Below are 18,227 nucleotides of genomic sequence, written 5' to 3'. Positions count from 1 at the left end.
CTAACTCTCTAATCATGCAGACAATGACGCTACTCTCACTCTAATCTCAAGCATACACACTCTAATCACGCATTGAGCACGTACATAAAAGTCTAATTAGAGGAATGTATGCAATCCACATACATGTGAACTAAGAATGCTCAAACAAGAGAAAAACTTAGAGAGAGAAGAGAAGATTAGGACTAATCATGCATCATTAAGACACATAACTTTAAAGACAAAGTAAATAGAGAGAACTTAGCTTGCATTGCATTTAGTGATGGTTACAAATGTGTGTGGAAGCTCCAAGCTCCATAGCCACTCCTCTTCTCCTTCTCCACACTCACCTTTCACTCTCATGAATGAGCTCTCCTAGGAATGCCCTTTCACATGTTGTGAATTCACTTATATATATAGGGATTTTTAAAATTGGGCGGCCGATCAAAAGCTGCATAAACATGCTACAGGTATCTAGGCTCGTCTAATCATCATGTATACAACTTGGAACTCACTATGGAGCCCTTAGATACAAGAAATATATGTACACAGATATGTGTATACACCAATGGAAGCGCAATGCATGTTGCTAATGCTTGCCCATCAACAATGGAGCAGAGCCATATGATGATGCAAGGAGAATGTTGAAACTGTCCAAAAAAAATAAAAAGGAGATTATCTCTCTCTCTCTCTCTCTCTCTCTCTCTCTCTCTCCCCCCCCCCCCCCCCCCCCCCCCCCCCCCAAACAAGTTGTGACAATGAAAGCTTTCTCTTGTTAAGTCTAAGTTGTAAAACATGCAAAATTAGAGGCACTCCTAAAACAAAGAAGAGTAAACCAATCAAGAAAATTGCATGCACACTACAAACTTTTTTCCTAAAAATAACCAACAATAACAAATTTGTGTACCTTATTTCATTTCATTTCAACTCGTTCAACTTCATTTCCAACTCATTTGATTTGATTTCATTGATTTTGTATTTTTTTGTTATTTACTTATAAAAAACAAAAAAAAATCAAATTCAAAGAACAAAACATAAAAACAAAACAAAAAATCCCAAAAAAGGAGTTAAAAAATATAAAAAGGAGGAAATAACCCCAAAAATTCAAAAAAAAAGAGAACTTAAAAAATAAATAAGGGGAAATACAAAAAAAAGAAAATTCACAAAGAACCCAAAAAAGAGACACTCAAATAAAAAAATAAAAAAATAAGGAGAAAATAAGAAAAAAGAAAATTCAAATAAAGTAAAAAACACAAAAAATCCTTAAAAAAATTAGAGAATCAAGGAAAGTTTAAAAAATTATAAAAACTCCAAAAATCATAAAAACATATAAAACTTGTATATAAATAAATAAATTTGCATTTCTTTTTTGAGCCTTTTTCTTTTTATTGTTGTTTTATTTATTTATTTTATTTTGCATTTGTTTGTTGTTTTTTCTTTGTAGATATTTTTATTTTATTAAAAAACCAAATATCATATTAAAAAGCCAAAAACCAAAAACTCAAAAAACAAGAAAAACATTATATTTTTCTTTCCCCATTGTTCTGCTTGCATTACACACCCATCGTACACCCCGTACACGCCCTGTTTACGTGCATTTTTGCACAGTTAGGCACGTCAAGAGTAGGTATGCCTGGAGAGCCTGATTTTTTGACAAATTTTATTTGATTTTGCCCAATTATGCCAGAATTGATCAGATTTGAGCCAGATTGCAAGCATATACCTTGTTCATAGACGTACTTTGATTTTTGTTTACATTCGGTCAGTTCATGAGCTTTAGAGCCTGTTCACTTGCATTATTCCATTTTGGCTTGATTTGACTACAGATTCCATGCCTTACCACTTTTGGCCTCGATTTGCTATAGAGATTCGTTTGTGGTCTTGATATTGACTGGATTATATTCACATGCAAGATCTTGACATAGCTTGATTTTAGCAATTGGTCATAGGCTTGCACCACACACGATTAGAGCCCGATTCGATTGTTGACCAATTTTAGACGATGACTTGGGCCTAAAGACATTCTTAGAGCTTCTTCACGTGTAGTGACCCTAGATTGACGCTTGGCTAGCCTTCGATTGCAGAGTTCCAATCATAGCTAGTGCATGTGCTTGACACCGGATTTGACCTAGATTGCTAGATTTTGGCGATCATGGATCCAAAGGCCGTGTTTGATAGGTTCTTGTGGATTTATGACGAGATAGATGGATTGCCTATATACACAGATGCAGACACACAGAGGAGGTTTATCCAACTTCAACCCATGGACCATCATACACCTAGTTTTCAGGTGCTTAGAGCCCTATCTCACTCGACCTTGCCATATCACATTCTTGATAGTTTTGGTACATCATATAGACCTACGACATAGGATACTCCAGCGAGTTTCATGCTAGCCCTTCGTGAGGATCGCCCAGACACCTTGGAGCTACCACAAACTTTATGTTTGTACTTGAGTGATGGTGGACCCCTTCATGTTGGAGGATGTGCATGATGTTAGGTAAAGGCGGTGTGCCTCACCATGCTTTGTCCGTGTCCGTCGGGAAGTGTCTGGCCACCCACATTTATTTCCTTATTCTTTATACATACAAAGAATAAGGAGCTCGCATTGATTTTCACATTGTGATCATACAATGAGATTTGGGAGCTCCATTCACATCCTGTGTACTCTCTCTCTCTCTCTCCGCTCTGCACACGCACCCGAATTTGTGTACTCACAATTGGTATCAGAGTGCATGGTGATTGCGGAGAGCACGAGAGCTTCGAGAGCTTTGAGGCGATAGCTCGCTTGCTCTTGGCCTTTGAGAGATCAAGAAAGCTTGAAACCTTTGTGAGAATGCAATGGGAGCTTGTGAGCTCAGTTGAGAGTGATGTATGCTCTTGTGGAAGCTCAGAAAGGACTGTGGAAGATTGCGTGTAAGTGAAGGTGCTACCCTAAAAACTGTGTGCACAAAGCAACACTGTTTTTAGATTTGTTTTTCTCCTTGTAGTATGCAGATCTGAGAATTTTTCTCTATCAGCCCATCCGTTTTGACGTGGTCTACAACTTTGTAGAAGAAACTTTTTGGAAATTCTCACCGTTTTGTTGATATTCAACTCATACTGACTATATACAGAAATTGCAGGTTTTCTGTTTTTGCATAATGTGCGAGTTTGAGGCAATTTTGGAAGCACGACATGTGCTCGAAGTTAGGTGCATATTATGAGCTGAAGATGCCATTTTAGCTTGTGGAGAGCTTATTGTTTGAGGATTTTTGGTAGATTTGAGCAAAGAGTCACGGAGGCGTTTCCACACCATCAAAGCAGTCTCGTGAGAGACGCGGTTTTTTGGAGCACACAGGTGGAGCTTCTTTCATAGGTTTTCACAGGATATTTTGGCAGTGATTTTGTGCTTGGATTCATGGTCTTTGTGCATGGTTTGCATATGGTGATGACACATGGTTGATGTCCATTGTACATGCATTTTGGCGAGCACTTTCAAGTGCCAGTGAGCTCTCTTGAGAGCATTGTTTTTGCATTGATCAAGTTTTCGAATTGCAACTCTTTTGGTGCTTGCTTATGCACGGTCACTCTGTTCATGTACGTTGAGTGCGGCTTGCCATTGTATGTGAAAATGTGGAGCCAATTTGGCATTTCTATTCATTTGCATTGAGTAGTGTTATGATTTATGGTAGAGTTTGTACTTGAGTTTTTGCTCAGTTTTCAAGGAAAGTTATGTTGGATTTTTTCCAGATTCTTGCCATGGTTTATGCGTATCCATAGTTTGCTCTCTTATGGTTTAATGGTTGTGTTTTGACTCCCATGGGCTTTTACACAGGTTGTGTATGCTACAATTTTCTGGCACATTGTTCATTCATTGACACATTTTGGCAACACTTTTTTCACTCAAATATGTATGTCATTTGTGGTGCCGTTGAGTGATAGTCTAGGTAGAGCCGTTTGACTCTATGTATGACTTTATGAGGTAATTTTGGAGGAGTACATTCCCGGATTGGCCATTTGGGCATTTGTTGTTGTCTCCATTGCAATTTACTATTGAGTTTTTTTCTCTAGTTACAGGGGAGACTTTGCCAAAATTTTACCAGATATGTTAGCCTATTGCAGAGGCTAGTGAGCTTGACCGTTCACTCACCTTATTTGCTTGAGATAGTGATTTGCTCTTGGATAGGAGAGTCTTGTGGTCTCAAGCATTTTTTGCCATAGTTTTGGCATGGATATGGAGACACTTCAGGTTTTGAGGGTGTTCTTGATCACGATCGTGCGGCTGACATGTTGGCACTATGGCCACGATGGGCATATTGGGCACTGTTGCTTTAGTATTATGAGGCAACAAAAGAGGCAAATGCATGGTGATACTATGAGGACAGAGGCTAGAGAGTATGCATGTGACGAACATGTCACTTGAGTCTAGTTTGCCTTCAAACTACCTGTGTCTTGGGATAGCACATTGTCTACGCATTTTCTTTTAGATGAGCACGCAGTTTTTCATGTGACACCACGGCGTGATTTTTTTTTCTCTTTCTCTAGTGGGAGACCTGGTTGTGTGCAGTTTGCTAATGGTTCAGCATATGACACAGAGGGTGCTGGAGATGTATGCATGTCTTTACCTAGCGGTGCATTGCTTATGCTACGAGATGTATGTTATGTACTAGGACTCAGTCAGAGTTTCCTTTCAGTGTGCTAGTGGTAGAGTAGTGGGCATTGTGTACTACTTGGAGAGTGGTCATTTCAGATGCATAGGAGACCACTGGTGATATCCTGAGGTGCTAGGATTGGTCTGGCATACCCTTTGCATGTTTCGAACACATGAGGTGGTGTAGTCTCTGTGTATTTGCAGCCATGTTTGGAGCGAGAGACGAGGCGTGTCTCTTTTGCGGATGTGCTGCATGGAGAGTAGGTTGTGAATTTGTCTTGTGGTGATGTTCACGCAGACAGTGGAATTTCTGGGGATGCACATTTTGGTCAGTCATCAATTGAGGTGACATCAATTGAGCCTGATACCGATGCATTATTCTATGATGCGTCTGATACGTTTGAGGGTGACAGTGTCCTTCAAACAGCTGTGTGTGATTGCAGTGGTGCTAATTTTTTGGTTTTGCAGTCATTCTCAGCACATATGCCTTTGCCAGAGGATGCTGGCATGATGATGTATAGTCAGGTGGTTCCTGTGAAGAGGATGCATATGGCACTGAAGTTGCTAACAGGGAAAGGTTGGCACACATAGTGCATGTTTCGTTGGCTTTTGGGTCTCTCATGTGGACCTTTTGGTCTTGAGACCTGATCTTGCTTATGTGGTTGGTGCATTTGCAGTGGGAGTTGTCAGTTGTGCGATGACTGACACTGGCATTGTGCATTGTGGAGCCATGCATGTCATCACTTGATACCTCATCAGGAGTGTCATCATGGATCTAGCCCTGTGGTATGCATGTTGCAGAGGCACTAGAGAAATTACAGAGTGAGCCAGTGGACATAGGTTGAGAGCCGTATTCTCTCACCTCTTGTATATATTAGTTGTAGGCTAGTCTTCTCGCCACTTATTGGCACATAGCCTTTAGTGCGAGAATGTTAGGTAAAGGCGGTGTGCCTCACCGTGCTTTGCTCGTGTCTGTCAAGAAGTGTCTGGCCACCCACATTTATCTCCTTCTTGTTTATACATACAAAGAATAAGGAGTTCTCACTGATTCTCACCTTTGTGCTTATATAGCGAGATTTGGGAGCTCCACCCACATCCTATGTACTCTCTCTCTCTCTCTCTCTCTCTCTCTCTCTCCCCCCCCCCCCTTTCTCACTCCCTGCACATGCACCACATTCGTGCACTCATAATAATATTAGGTAAAGGCCGTGTGCCTCACCGTGCTTTGCTTGTGTCCGTCGGGAAGTGTCCGGCCACCCACATTTATCTCCTTATTCTTTATACATACAAAGAATAAGGAGCTCTCACCGATTCTCACATTGTGCTCATACAATGAGATTTGGGAGGTCCACCCACATCTTGTGTACTCTCTCTCTCTCTCTCCCCCCCCCCTTCTCACTCTCCGCACATGCAACGCATTCGCGCACTCACACATGAGTACTAACGTTTATGTGCCTCGCATGATGACACAGACTGGACCATTAGCTAGTGATGATACACTCATTTGGATTGAGTGTAATAATACACCTGTTGGTTTATTCCAAGGTTGGCTCACATGTAGATAGTCACTAGAGGCACAAGGATTTTATAGAGGACATAGATAGATTTGGGTCCCTAGACCACAGACCATGGCACATCCTCATAGATCTCCTACATTTTCTTTGACCACACCTACGCTACAGATATCTAGACCATGTTCACGACCTATAGAGAGGCCTGCCCCATGACGAGTGCCAATACGAGCTAGACATTCACGACCATAGGTGAGGAGTGCATTCAGTGAGACACTGCGAACATTGAAGATTTGGCTATCGAGTAGGCGACCACCTATCATACCACAGTTGACATGAGCCATAGCTCACCAGAGATTTCCATTGACCATGTTGTTGACTTAGAGATAAGTAGGAGTCAACCATTGAGGGATCTTGGGCCACAGAATTGACCACACAGTCATAGGCTGATGCCATCCCTAGACCCATTAGTTGTCTTACAGATTCTACTATCCACATGGAGCTAGGTGCTAGCCAGCCAATGACCATTATACAAAGAGCTATGAGATTGCAAATTTTACTATTTGGAGAGATTTCTCTTATCCCTTCTAGTTGCACTAGACCCTTGACTTGTGCAGATTGACTATGGTGCACTAGACACATGCGCTTATACTAGAGGTACTTTTTTCCCTTTGGGTTTTTCCTATATAGGCATCTAGGTATGAGACCTAGTATAGGATTTATTTTTATTTTCATTTAGATAATTAAACTTTCATTTCTATGCCAACACACCTTTCTAGGTGGTAGTGTTTTATTTATGATTTTACAATATAGAAGGTCTCGAGCATGGACTTGAGAATGGACTTGTGCTTTCAAGCATGGATAGATCGAGCTTCAGCATAGCAATTTACTTCGAGAGCTATAGACACATCCCATACCTCCAGGTATACTAATTTTCATGATTCATGTTGATGGACTTTTATATTTGCTGATTGTGATTTTTCATGGTTTGATTGAGTGCATTTAGTTATGTTTTGTTATCTGCCATTATAGATGTATAAATTGTCTTTGCTTGGCTTGATTGAAGTAGAGTTTGATCTTATAGATGAGCCTTGAGGTTAGGAGGCCGTGACTTTAGGCTAACTCATTTACTTGACCACTAGTCCTAGTTGGTAAAATTATTCGAGTGCTTGAGACCTTAGGAGTGTTTTAGGCATAGAGAGGCTTGCTCACTCAAATAACAAAGAACACTACTGAGAATACAAAGGAAATGGAAGCAAAAAACAAAAGTGCTATAAATGTAAAGTCTTAGGTTGGAGTTTAGTCTTATAGATGAGTCTTGAGGTTAAGAGGTCGTGAATTTAGGTTGACTCATTTACTTGACCACTAGTCCTAGTAGGTAAAATTATGTGAGTGTTTGAGACCTCATGAGTGTTATAGGCATAGAGAGGTTTGCTCAGTCAAGCAACAAAGAACACTAGTGAGAATACAAAGGAAATCAAAGCAAAAAACAAAAGTACAATAAATGTAAAATCTTAGGTTGGAAGAGTAACCCAAACTCGATTTGGTACTTCACTCACATGTATTGCCTATGGTACTAGAGCCCTAAACGTTCAGTGTGGCCGCTTTTCTTTGAGAAGAAAAAAGCCCCGGGCATACAAAATAAGCACACATGTCAAATTATTTTGAACCAATGTGAAAGAAAGAAAAATAAAGAGAAAAAGGAAAAGAAAGAAAAATGACATGAAAAAGAGTTCCATTGAGTTTAAAGTAAAAAATTCAAGCTCTTGTTTGGAGTTGTGAGAGTTAGTTGGCTAATCAAAGCTGAAAGTCACAATTAGAAAATCTTGCATTTATATAATCTTCCTAACTTAGCTAGTACTTGAGAAGTTATTTTAACCTTAGTCATAGCTAACTAATCGATAGACTCATCCATAAGCCCAAAACTCTTGATTGATTAATTTCAGCAAAAGTACAATTTATTTTTCCTTAATGGTAGTGTAACATTTCATAATTATTTGTATTTATTCATTTCCACATGTGATTTAGATTTCCTTCATGCTTTATTACCATATAATTCAGCTTGCTACCTCATTGACATTTTTCTTTTGCAGGCACATCCTTCCTCGAACGTCTACCTTGACATGGCTTTGTTAGGGATGACAAAGCTTTGTAAGGGGGGAGTTGTTGATAAGCAAGCATGAAAAACATGCATTGTGACTCCATTGGTGTATACATGTCATAAAATCTAATATCTAACCAACGCAAATGATTTTCTCATATTAAACAGATCATTTAATGTGGGAGAATAAACGGGACCAAGGGTTAAGATATAGACATATTCTTATAGATCTATCTCAACACGGGGCCAATGGTAAAGGGGCCCCAAATGAGAGATGGTCTATCAAAGAGCAAGGTAACCAATGGAGCATAAAAACTTTAGGGTTAGCTTCATTGAAGACCTCCAATAGTTAGTGTAAAAGTCCTTTGACCTTAGGTAAGCTAGGGCTGAGCTTGAGGCGGGAACCCGGCCTAAGCTTAAGGTGCTTGAGGTGCTTGACGTGCTTGATGATTGAGATGCTTGTCATGCTTGAGATGCTAGGGTTGTACTTGAGGTAGGAATGTAGACCCATCAATCTACACCAAAATTGTAAACTTTTGACATTAATTTGGGAACCTGCATGGGCATATTAGGAGCATATGCATGTAAATCACTGCATCATAATGCTTGTTTAGTATGATTTTATGACTGTTGCATATAACTGCCATTGAAATTTGAATGATTGGTCATTGTTTTGTGGGAAGCTTATAATTAAAGTGTCAAGCATAAGTGCGATATTGACAGAGAGGACTGTGTGCCGCAAGGTTGCTGAGTATGAAGTGTAGGAGAGAGAGAGAACGTGAAAGAAGCCAACTTTCTTTTGGGGCAGATAATGAGAGAGAGAGACGAGCTGTGAACAAGGGTTTTAGGTTTCCTTGCCGAGCGGGTTGAGAGTTAGAGGAAAGGCGAGCCCTGCTCTGCAGTAAGTCGAGGTGAGAAAAGAAAAGAGTTTTAACGTCCTAGGAAACTATCCCAAGAGACCTTAAAGATTTAGCGGATGAGAGTTGAACTAAAGATGAGAAGAAACCTGAAAGAGGCCGAGTACAGGAGGCACGAGCCAGCCTAAGTCACGAGAGAGTTTGAGGGACGCCAGGAAGGGCTGAGTCGATGAGAGCCGAGTTGCGATTGCCGGACAAGATTTCGAGAATAACTTTTTGTGTGTAGTGGGAATAAGGACTTATGGGTACTCATTTACAATAAAGTTTTTTTATGATTATTGAGCAGGTCGAAAACTGTTACGAAAAAAACCAGTGGGAGGTGGGGTCTCCTGGAGGAGTGGAGAGTCGCGAGCAGAGGGGAGTTAGTTGGTTAGCATTTTCTTGCCAGAAGGGGAGCCTGAAGGGGGCGCTCCAGATAGGAGAAGGAGAGAGAGAGTATAGCGCTGGTTTTTCTTAGAGAGAGAAAGAAGGAGAGAGAGATTTCGGTTGCTTGACTGTGTGTGTATTGAACGGCTTGAGGAGGTCATCTGTGTATTAATCCTTGGCTGCATAATATAGCGCTGAACAGAGTTAGAGAGAGAGAGATGGGTAGCGCTGAAGTTTAGAGAAGAGAGAGATTGCGTTTTCAACCATTTGTGTGTGTATTAATCCGTTTGTCTGTGTGTGTGTATTAATCCTTGGCTGCATAAGATAGCGCTACCTACACAGGTAGAGAGAGAGAGAAGCAATACTTACATCATAAGCAGGAGAGAGAGAGGTTTCCGGGTACTCAGAAAAGAAAGGAGAGATTGGGCCGAATCTGTGAGTGTGTAGGAATCGTTAAAAAGAGAGAGAACACTGTCATAGTCTGTGTACGCTAATTTCCTTGAGAATGACTGCGAGTTTGTGTGTTATTCTTTGCCTTCATGAGCATGGCGCTGAAGTTTAGGAGAGAGAGAGAGAGAGAGAGAAAAAAAATGAATTCTCTGTAGTAAATCCAGAGCAAGAGAAAGAGGGAAAAGGCAACTAGTTGCAGGACGCCAGAGAGAGAAAAAGGGACTGTGTGTAGTGAAATGGATAGAGAGTGAAGACCTTGCTGAGCTAGTGAGAGAAAGAGAGTGAAATTTGGTAAACGAATTCAAAATCTTGCCGCGGAGTGACTCACTTTCAAGTGAGAGGAGCCGCTGCTCGAATTCGGACGGAGACGGAAAGCAAAATACACGAAATCAAAAGTTAAAATTCACTGGTTAGTCTTTTTATTGATTTCCAAACAAGTTCATAAAACTAGAAAGAAGTATTGCTACTTTCATTATTTGCATTGCTAGTTTCATAATTGAGAACAAATCTGATCGTTTGAAGATGTATCTGCATTAAAAGCATACTTGGAAATGAAATGATACATATTTTTGCATGGTTAGTGGCATTTGGGAAGAGAAATTGAATCATTGACAGTTTTTGGCATTTCAATAAAAATTTACATTTTACAAGATTATTTTGGTGTTTTTAATTGGAAAATTTGCAAAACTGTTCAGTGATTCTAGTTGCAATGTTCAATAATTTGAAGTCCAGTAAGTGATTGATTCGTTTTGTGAGTTCTGAAGTGTAGTTTTGAACTCTAGCGGTCAAGTAAATGCATAAATGATTGCATGCTGATGAATTTTGGTAAAAAATTCCATTAAAAATGTATATGGGAACTCAGATTTTAACCCTAAATAGCATGTTTGGAAAGCATACATGAGTAATCTTGCATATTAGAGAGTTGGACTACGAAGCATAGTAACGTAAGGAAAATACGAACGCATAATTAGAAAATTGATAAATAGGTTTGAAAGCCGCACAATTATGGCAGATTAGTGCAAGTCTAGGCTAGTTAGGAGACCGTTGGGTTACTTGAATGTTATTTAGAAGACTTGGAAGGCGACGTTCATTTGGTGCGTCCGCCGGGAGATGATCGGCTAGCTACTTTTGCTACGGGGTTTCCCGGTGCATATACTTTGCATGCCGATCGTTCCCTGGTTGACTTAGAGACCTAGAGTGAGATAAAAGGTTGTTTAGTCTAGGTTAGAGAGTGAGAGCAGACGTAAACATTCCCACGGGGTCCTTGGACTTAAAGAGCCGTGGTTGTTTCGTGTGGGCGACAATCAAATCAAAAATAGTACACAGGTGTCAGTGGACACTTAGAATTCTCCAATTAAAAGGGAGATTCAATCAAATTTCAATAAGTTGAGTTTTCATACTCAAAGTAATACGACTGTACTCAAGGGTTCTATGTCGTTAGAATGGGTCAGCAATTTGCCTGATCTCATTAAGTGGAAAATAATAGACAAGCTTTTAGGAGCCACGAGCGGGGTAGAGTACACTTATAAAGGCCTATATATAGGCTAGCTGTGTAGCGCATTAGGGGAAGAAGGAGAAGGTGTACACGAGTACACTGAGCCGGAAAGGGCCCTAAACATAGATGCTCAGCAGTTAGAAACTTCGGAAATAATCGTTAACACCCCTAGTGATCCTGTGCAAAAACCCTTAACGCACTTAGTCACATACGCAGCAATTCAGCTGATTGCCCACTGGAGATTAGTGGACGTAATATACTATAAGACAGTAGCATTCGATTCAGGAGGGGGATACCATTGTGAAAGGTATTCGATTCCAAAAGAAATGCCGCTAGCATTTAGCGATTTTAGGAAGTACTTAGCATTAGGGAGTGGGGTTCCTAGAGAGTTGGACCCTTACATGATTAAAGAGCATAGAGACATCCTTGAGCTAGAAGAGAAAGCAACGGCTGAGTGGCTTTTGTAAAAGCAAGTAACTATAAAATATGCTTGGAAAACTACGTCCTAACGTCGAGTGGCTCCAAGAGTATAAAAATTGGGATTTCAAACCCCAAAACATCGTGTCGACTAACTTTGTAGGGTCACAAAGTCAACTACAAACGGAGAGAAGTAGGAGGACTCATTGTCAGTACTGTTGTCGTGTTCCACATCCACCTTGTGTGATTGGAAACACAAGATCAACAGTTGTAGTAAAGGAAAAAAAATCTAAGACAAATTATTGTTAAAATAGCACATAGGAGCCAAATAAAACCTCTTTTATGACCCTTAGTAAATCAATTACTAAAGTCGCTTATAGAAACTCGAGAGGATATTATAAAGATTGAGCGTGAAATCCTAGCAGTGGTATACGCTGCATTGAAGGATTAGTATCGAGAGGAGTCACACGATTGTGTGTATCGTATGAGTGGAGCAAATTCTAGCAGAGGAGGAGACCAAAATAGGGCTAGAGAAGCACGTAGAAAGAAGCGAGAGGAGTTAATAGCACAAGATCTTGCCAATCAACTTGAGCGCGTTAACGCATTACTTTTAGAACAAGTACCAGGAGTATTGATTGAGGGATTAAGAGAAGGTAGATTAGTGGGTCAACCCACACCAGAGAGAGAAATAGTTGACCAACCATTTAATTTATACCAGTGCCGAGACTTGGGATTGAGAAATTTATTTGCTTTACCCAGACCACGAGTACTAAATTTTTGGGAGGACCCACTCTTTGAAAATCCGTTAGAACCAATGGCAGTGCCTGTAGCACGAGCTATGATACGATTGGCAGACTTTACACAGTTTGCAGGACTCTGGGATGAAGACCCGGATGCTCATCTTCAAAAATTTGAAGTAACATGTGTAGCAAACGAAATTGTGGATAATGATCAAAAATTACATATTTTTCCAGCTACATTTAAGGATGAAGCTGCCAGTTGGTATGGTAACGTACCAGCAGCAAATAGGGCTACTTACCCTGAGTTGACAACAACATTTTTAGCAAAGTTTCGCCGTCAGGGATTCCAAGATAGACTCGCTCAACAGTTAGACTATCTTTAGCAGGGGATCAACGAAAGCATTGATCATTACATCCAAAGGATAGAGACAATAGTAAGAAAGATGGGAAATACAGCACCCAATGAGGATACTAAAAAATGTAGACTTATAGATGGCTTGCGAGATCCGAACGCTCAACAATATGTGAGTTTAAGAAGACTGACAGACTTAACAGCTGCTAAACAAGAAGCTAGAAATTGGGAAGAGGTGCAATTAAGCCAACAGAGGAGAAGAGAATTGTTTAGTGGACCTAGTATGGTTACTTCTCCCACTATACCGATTCCAAGAACTCAAGAGCCTTTATCTGGTTATGGAGGTACACCACCACAAGTGGTGGTAAATACAAATCAAACTCCTTATTATACTCCAAATCCATATATGACAGCTCCAGCATACATGCTGCAGACTGGTACACCACCACCACCAGCTCTCACAGAAGAGAGGGTAGTCCAATTAATGACAGTCACAGTTGGAAAATTAAAAGAAGAAATTTTGAGTGCTTTAAGGCCTCAAACGAAAGAAGTATATGCTATAGCTCAACAAGCAGCAGGCCCGTCTATGAGTGCACCTCCAATGAGATCCAATGTGTGGTGTGGGAAGTGCAACGGTTACGGCCATTTGGCAACTGAATGTCCAACTGCATCAAGGGTAGTGCCGGACCAAGTACGTACACTGTTTTGTACCTTTTGTCTAAAAAACAATCATGTGGAAGACAATTGCTTTGTAAAGCAAGCGTATGAGCGCCGACAAGTAAAGGCTATGCAAACTAATTATAACTTTATGGATAGGAGCAATATGACTTATGAGATAGGTCCACCACCTCAACCTTTTATGCAAAGGGGCCTGCCAGAAACATATCAGCAGCAATTACAACAAGAAAGGCAAGGGTTACCAACACAGGGGATACCACCTACGCCAAGGTTACAAGGACAAACGAGGAGAAATTCTCCGTATAAACCTCCATTTCGCCGGAATAATTTTCGATATACTAACCCAAATATGGGGCCAACTAGCCCTGTGGTATGCTATAATTGTCAACAGGAAGGGCATATAGCTCCCTATTGCCCTAATCCTCGAAAAAATCAAGATTATATACCATTATGTCGCATATGTAGCGAGGAGGGTCATTATGAAGATGTATGCCCAAAACGGGTAACTTCATTGAAAAATGACAAAGGGAAACAGAAGGTCGATGAGGGTACTGGTACTTCTGCCAATTTAGTAGAGGTTGAACAACTGCAAGATGCATTCCCTCTTAAACGAAAATCAAGGAGAGTGACTTTTGCTAAAGAACCTGTGATGGTTGGGGTAGTTACTCGATCTCAAAAGATGGACCATGATAAAGGGTTTATTGTTCCGAATGCGAATAAGAAAGTTGATAACTCTTCTATAAAAGAGTTTGTAGAATCTCCTGAAGAAGCATCGGAGGATCATTCTGCTGATGAATCACCGATTGTTTTTAAGCTACAAGAAAAGGAAGAAATTAAAAAAGGTATAGCACCTTTTCCAGAAAGATTACAAACATCTATAGTACACAGAAAGAGTGTACCAGATATCTTTAATTTATGGGAGTCTATGAAAGATTGTAAAATATCATTGGACTTGACCACTTTAGTAGAGATATCTCCTCTTTGTAAGAAGCAATTATATCATAAGCTCGTACATAGGAGAGGGAAGAGAAGAAGCTCTAAAATGACAGAGCCAATTAAAGAAAAAGGAGTTCAAGTAGTAGATATGTTTATGGATCTAGAAGCGCCTACTATTTCCTTGGAAATAGGAAGCCATAGTGTGACGGGAGTGCAATTAGATGGTGGAGCAGCAGTCAGTTTAATGACTGAGCAAACTATGGGGGAGTTGGGATTGAAACAAGTCGAACCTACGAACATTATTCTACGCTTGGCTGATCAACGACGTGTAAAACCCTTAGGGATTTTACAAGGGATCAAGACCATAGTGGCGGGACTAGAATTCCATGTGAGCTACTTGATAGTCCGACCACATTCGTATGGAGCCTCTTTCCCAATATTGTTAGGACGACCTTGGCTTGTTCAAGCTAGGTGTGTGCAAAGTTGGCATAAAGGAGTGATCACTATTGGTCCTCGCGACGATAGAGTAGAATTGCGAGTTGTCTCTAAACAATTTTTGCGGGAGTATAAGAAATCGACTGTGTCAGAAACAGAAGACAACACAGATTATAGCGGCGATAAATTAGAGGAGGAAGAAGCAATTAAACAACGCTTCTCATTAGATGCGGATAAATATTCTCGATTTCTGCACAATGGTTACCATATGCGGATAGAGGATGATTCCACTGGGACAATCTCCACATCAGAGAGTGTTGGTAATTATGCCCGTCACCTAGGAATGGGTGAATATGAAGTTCATTATTCTTCGGGTTATGATTTTGACAAGGACATTGCACAATGGATGTCCACCTCAGATGAGTGTTTGGCTAATTGTTTTAATATAACTCTGGAGGATGACTTAAAGAATACGGATAAGTCTGAAGGATAGTCTAGTGCATTAGCAGAAGTAAACGCTATCTGGGAACAATTATTAAAAGAGCGTGAGTTAGCAGATGAAGCTATGGCTCAAGTGCTACAAAAAATAGCCCGACTAGAAAGAGAAAAAGGCCAAGCTATTTTATAGGCTAAGCATAGCAAAGAATTATTGAAGCAATGGGAAAATTATTATGAACAGGAAGGTATGGAAGAACAGCCAGAGGAATATGGAATCACGGACGTCTCAGAATTCCACACTGAGAACTCTTCCATGTCTGAAGTAACACTAGATACCTATATGGTAAATATAGAGGGTTTGCCAACCAGGACTTATGAAACTGCGATTGTACCCTATTGTGGGACACAATCAGTGGCTGTTATGAGTGATACAAAGATTAAAAAGGAACAGTCTGAATCTCTTATAAATAAACACAATTTACTTGAAAATGTTGTTTATAAGGAGGACAAACACCCTCTAATCAGGGCTATGCCACGAACACAATCTTCCTTTGTATTATCGAAAGATAATTCAACTGTTCAATGGGAAGTGTCAGAAGGAAAATTTTTGACATTGGGAAGCCAATTAAAAGGAAAAGTGTTGGAGAGTTTCAAAGAAGTACTTACAAAGTATCAACATGCTTTTGCATGGTCGTATAAAGACTTACGAGGAGTCAAGCCTAAACTATGTCAACACTATATCGATTTAGAACATGGGACTCGACCTATTTGTCAACGTCAGCGTCGCACCAATCCTGTTTATGCTGAATTGGTAAAGGCAAAAATAATGAAACTCTTGGAGGTGGGATTTATCTATGCGGTTGCTTACAGTGATTGGGTTTCCCCAATTGTGGTAGTACCCAAGAAAAATAAGAAAATCCGTATCTGCATGGACTATAGAAAACTCAATGGGAAAACTAAGAAAGATCATTTCCCTTTGCCCTTTACCGATCAAGTTTTGGATCGTGTTGCCGGGTATGTCCTTTATTCCTTTATGGATGGGTTCAGTGGCTATAATCAGATTCAAATACATGAAGATGATCAGTCAAAAACTACTTTTACTACTGAATGGGGAACATTTGCTTATCGGGTTATGCCATTTGGGCTGTGTAATGCCCCGGCCACATTCCAACGTGTTATGATTGCAGCTTATCAAGATTTTCTACAAAAATGGATGGAGATTTTCTTAGATGATTTTTCAGTACAAGGAACTGAAGAGGACATGCCTGAGAAATTGGCCTTAGTGTTTGAACGTAGTATTGAAATGGGCATTTCTTTAAACCCTGAGAAGTGTGTCTTTGGGATAACCAAAGGGATACTATTGGGGCATGTTGTCTCGCGAGATGGCATTACGGTAGATGAGAGTAAGGTTAGTAAAATCAAAGATTTGCCAGTACCTCAGAACATTCGTCAACTGCGAGGATTTCTAGGGCATGCAAATTACTATAGGAGGTTCATTTTGAACTTTGCTTCAATTGTAGGTCCTCTGACAAATTTACTAAAAAAGGATATGGGTTATGTGTGGACTGACAAATGTCAAGTTGCATTTGAGGATATTAAAGACCGGTTGATAAAAGCGCCAATTCTAGTAAGTCCTGATTGGACAAAAGAATTTCATATCCATGCTGATGCATCACATACAACAGTTGGGGCTGTATTATGTCAAGCTGATGACAAGAGGGTTGATCATCCAATCTACTATGCTAGTAGGGTCTTAAGCTACCCTGAGCATAATTACACTACAACCGAAAAAGAATGCCTGTCTATGGTTTTCTCTGTCGATAAATTTTGACATTATCTATTGGGAAATCATTTTGTATTTTATGTGGATCATGCTGCATTGAAATACTTGTTAAATAAACCAGATATTTCTGGGAGAGTGATCTGATGGATGTTACTTTTACAAGAATTTGACTTTGAGGTAGTTGTACGACCAGGCAAGTCGCATGTGTTAGCTGACCATCTTTCTAGATTACTCACTGATGATACAGAGAGGGGAGTTGATGATAACTTACCCGATGCTAACCTGTTTTTGGTCGAAAGTGAGCTACCTTGGTATGCCGATATAGCTAACTTCCTTAGCACGTCTGAATATCCTCATAAAGCGACTAAGCATGAAAAGAAGAAACTACTTCTTCAAGCTCGTCATTATTCATTAATGGGGGGTTTCTTATATCGCTATTTTCATCGTGAACAAATCTATAGACGATGCTTAAGAGAGGATGAGATTTATCAAATTTTAAAGGCATTACATGATGAGCCTTGTGGAGGCCATTTTGCAGGGGAATTGACTGCAAGAAAAGTATTGATGGCAGGATATTGGTGGCCGACTGTTTATAAGGATTCCCTTGCACATTGTAAAAAGTGTGACAAATGTCAGCGAGTGGGTCGACCCACTGCTCAATATGCAATGCCGTTAACACCAATACTAGCGTTGAAACCATTTGAGAAATGGGGAATAGATTTTGTAGGACCTATAGATCGTCCATCCCGATATCGTTCTAATCGATATATTTTGGTCTGTACAGACTATGTTACCAAGTGGGTTGAAGCTAAGCCTCTGAAAACTGATAGAGCCTTAGATGTGGCTAAGCTCCTCTATGAGGATATCATTACAAGATTTGGCTGTCCATTGGAGCTGGTTAGCGATAGAGGATCTCATTTCCTCAACGACACTATTAGGGAATTGACCGAGCTCTATAAAATTAAACATCGAAAGTCTACACCTTATTATCCACGTGCG

General features: G+C 40.2%; 1 protein-coding gene across 1 annotated transcript; it reads left to right on the top strand.

Annotated features, from left to right (window-relative positions):
* Positions 1-13,241: 13,241 nt before the first annotated feature.
* LOC147466003 (uncharacterized) lies at positions 13,242-15,500 on the top strand. The gene has a single exon (XM_086504068.1). It carries the CDS (start codon positions 13,242-13,244, stop codon positions 15,498-15,500), a length of 2,259 nt encoding a protein of 752 aa, XP_086360194.1.
* The last annotated feature ends 2,727 nt before the right edge of the window (positions 15,501-18,227 follow it).

This window comes from Adiantum capillus-veneris, chromosome 1, assembly GCF_014529385.1.
Source record: "Adiantum capillus-veneris isolate H3 chromosome 1, ASM1452938v2, whole genome shotgun sequence".
Classification (NCBI taxonomy): Eukaryota; Viridiplantae; Streptophyta; class Polypodiopsida; order Polypodiales; family Pteridaceae; genus Adiantum; species Adiantum capillus-veneris.
The sequence above is the reverse complement of the archived record's forward strand: the minus strand, read 5'-3'. Positions and strand labels throughout refer to the sequence as shown.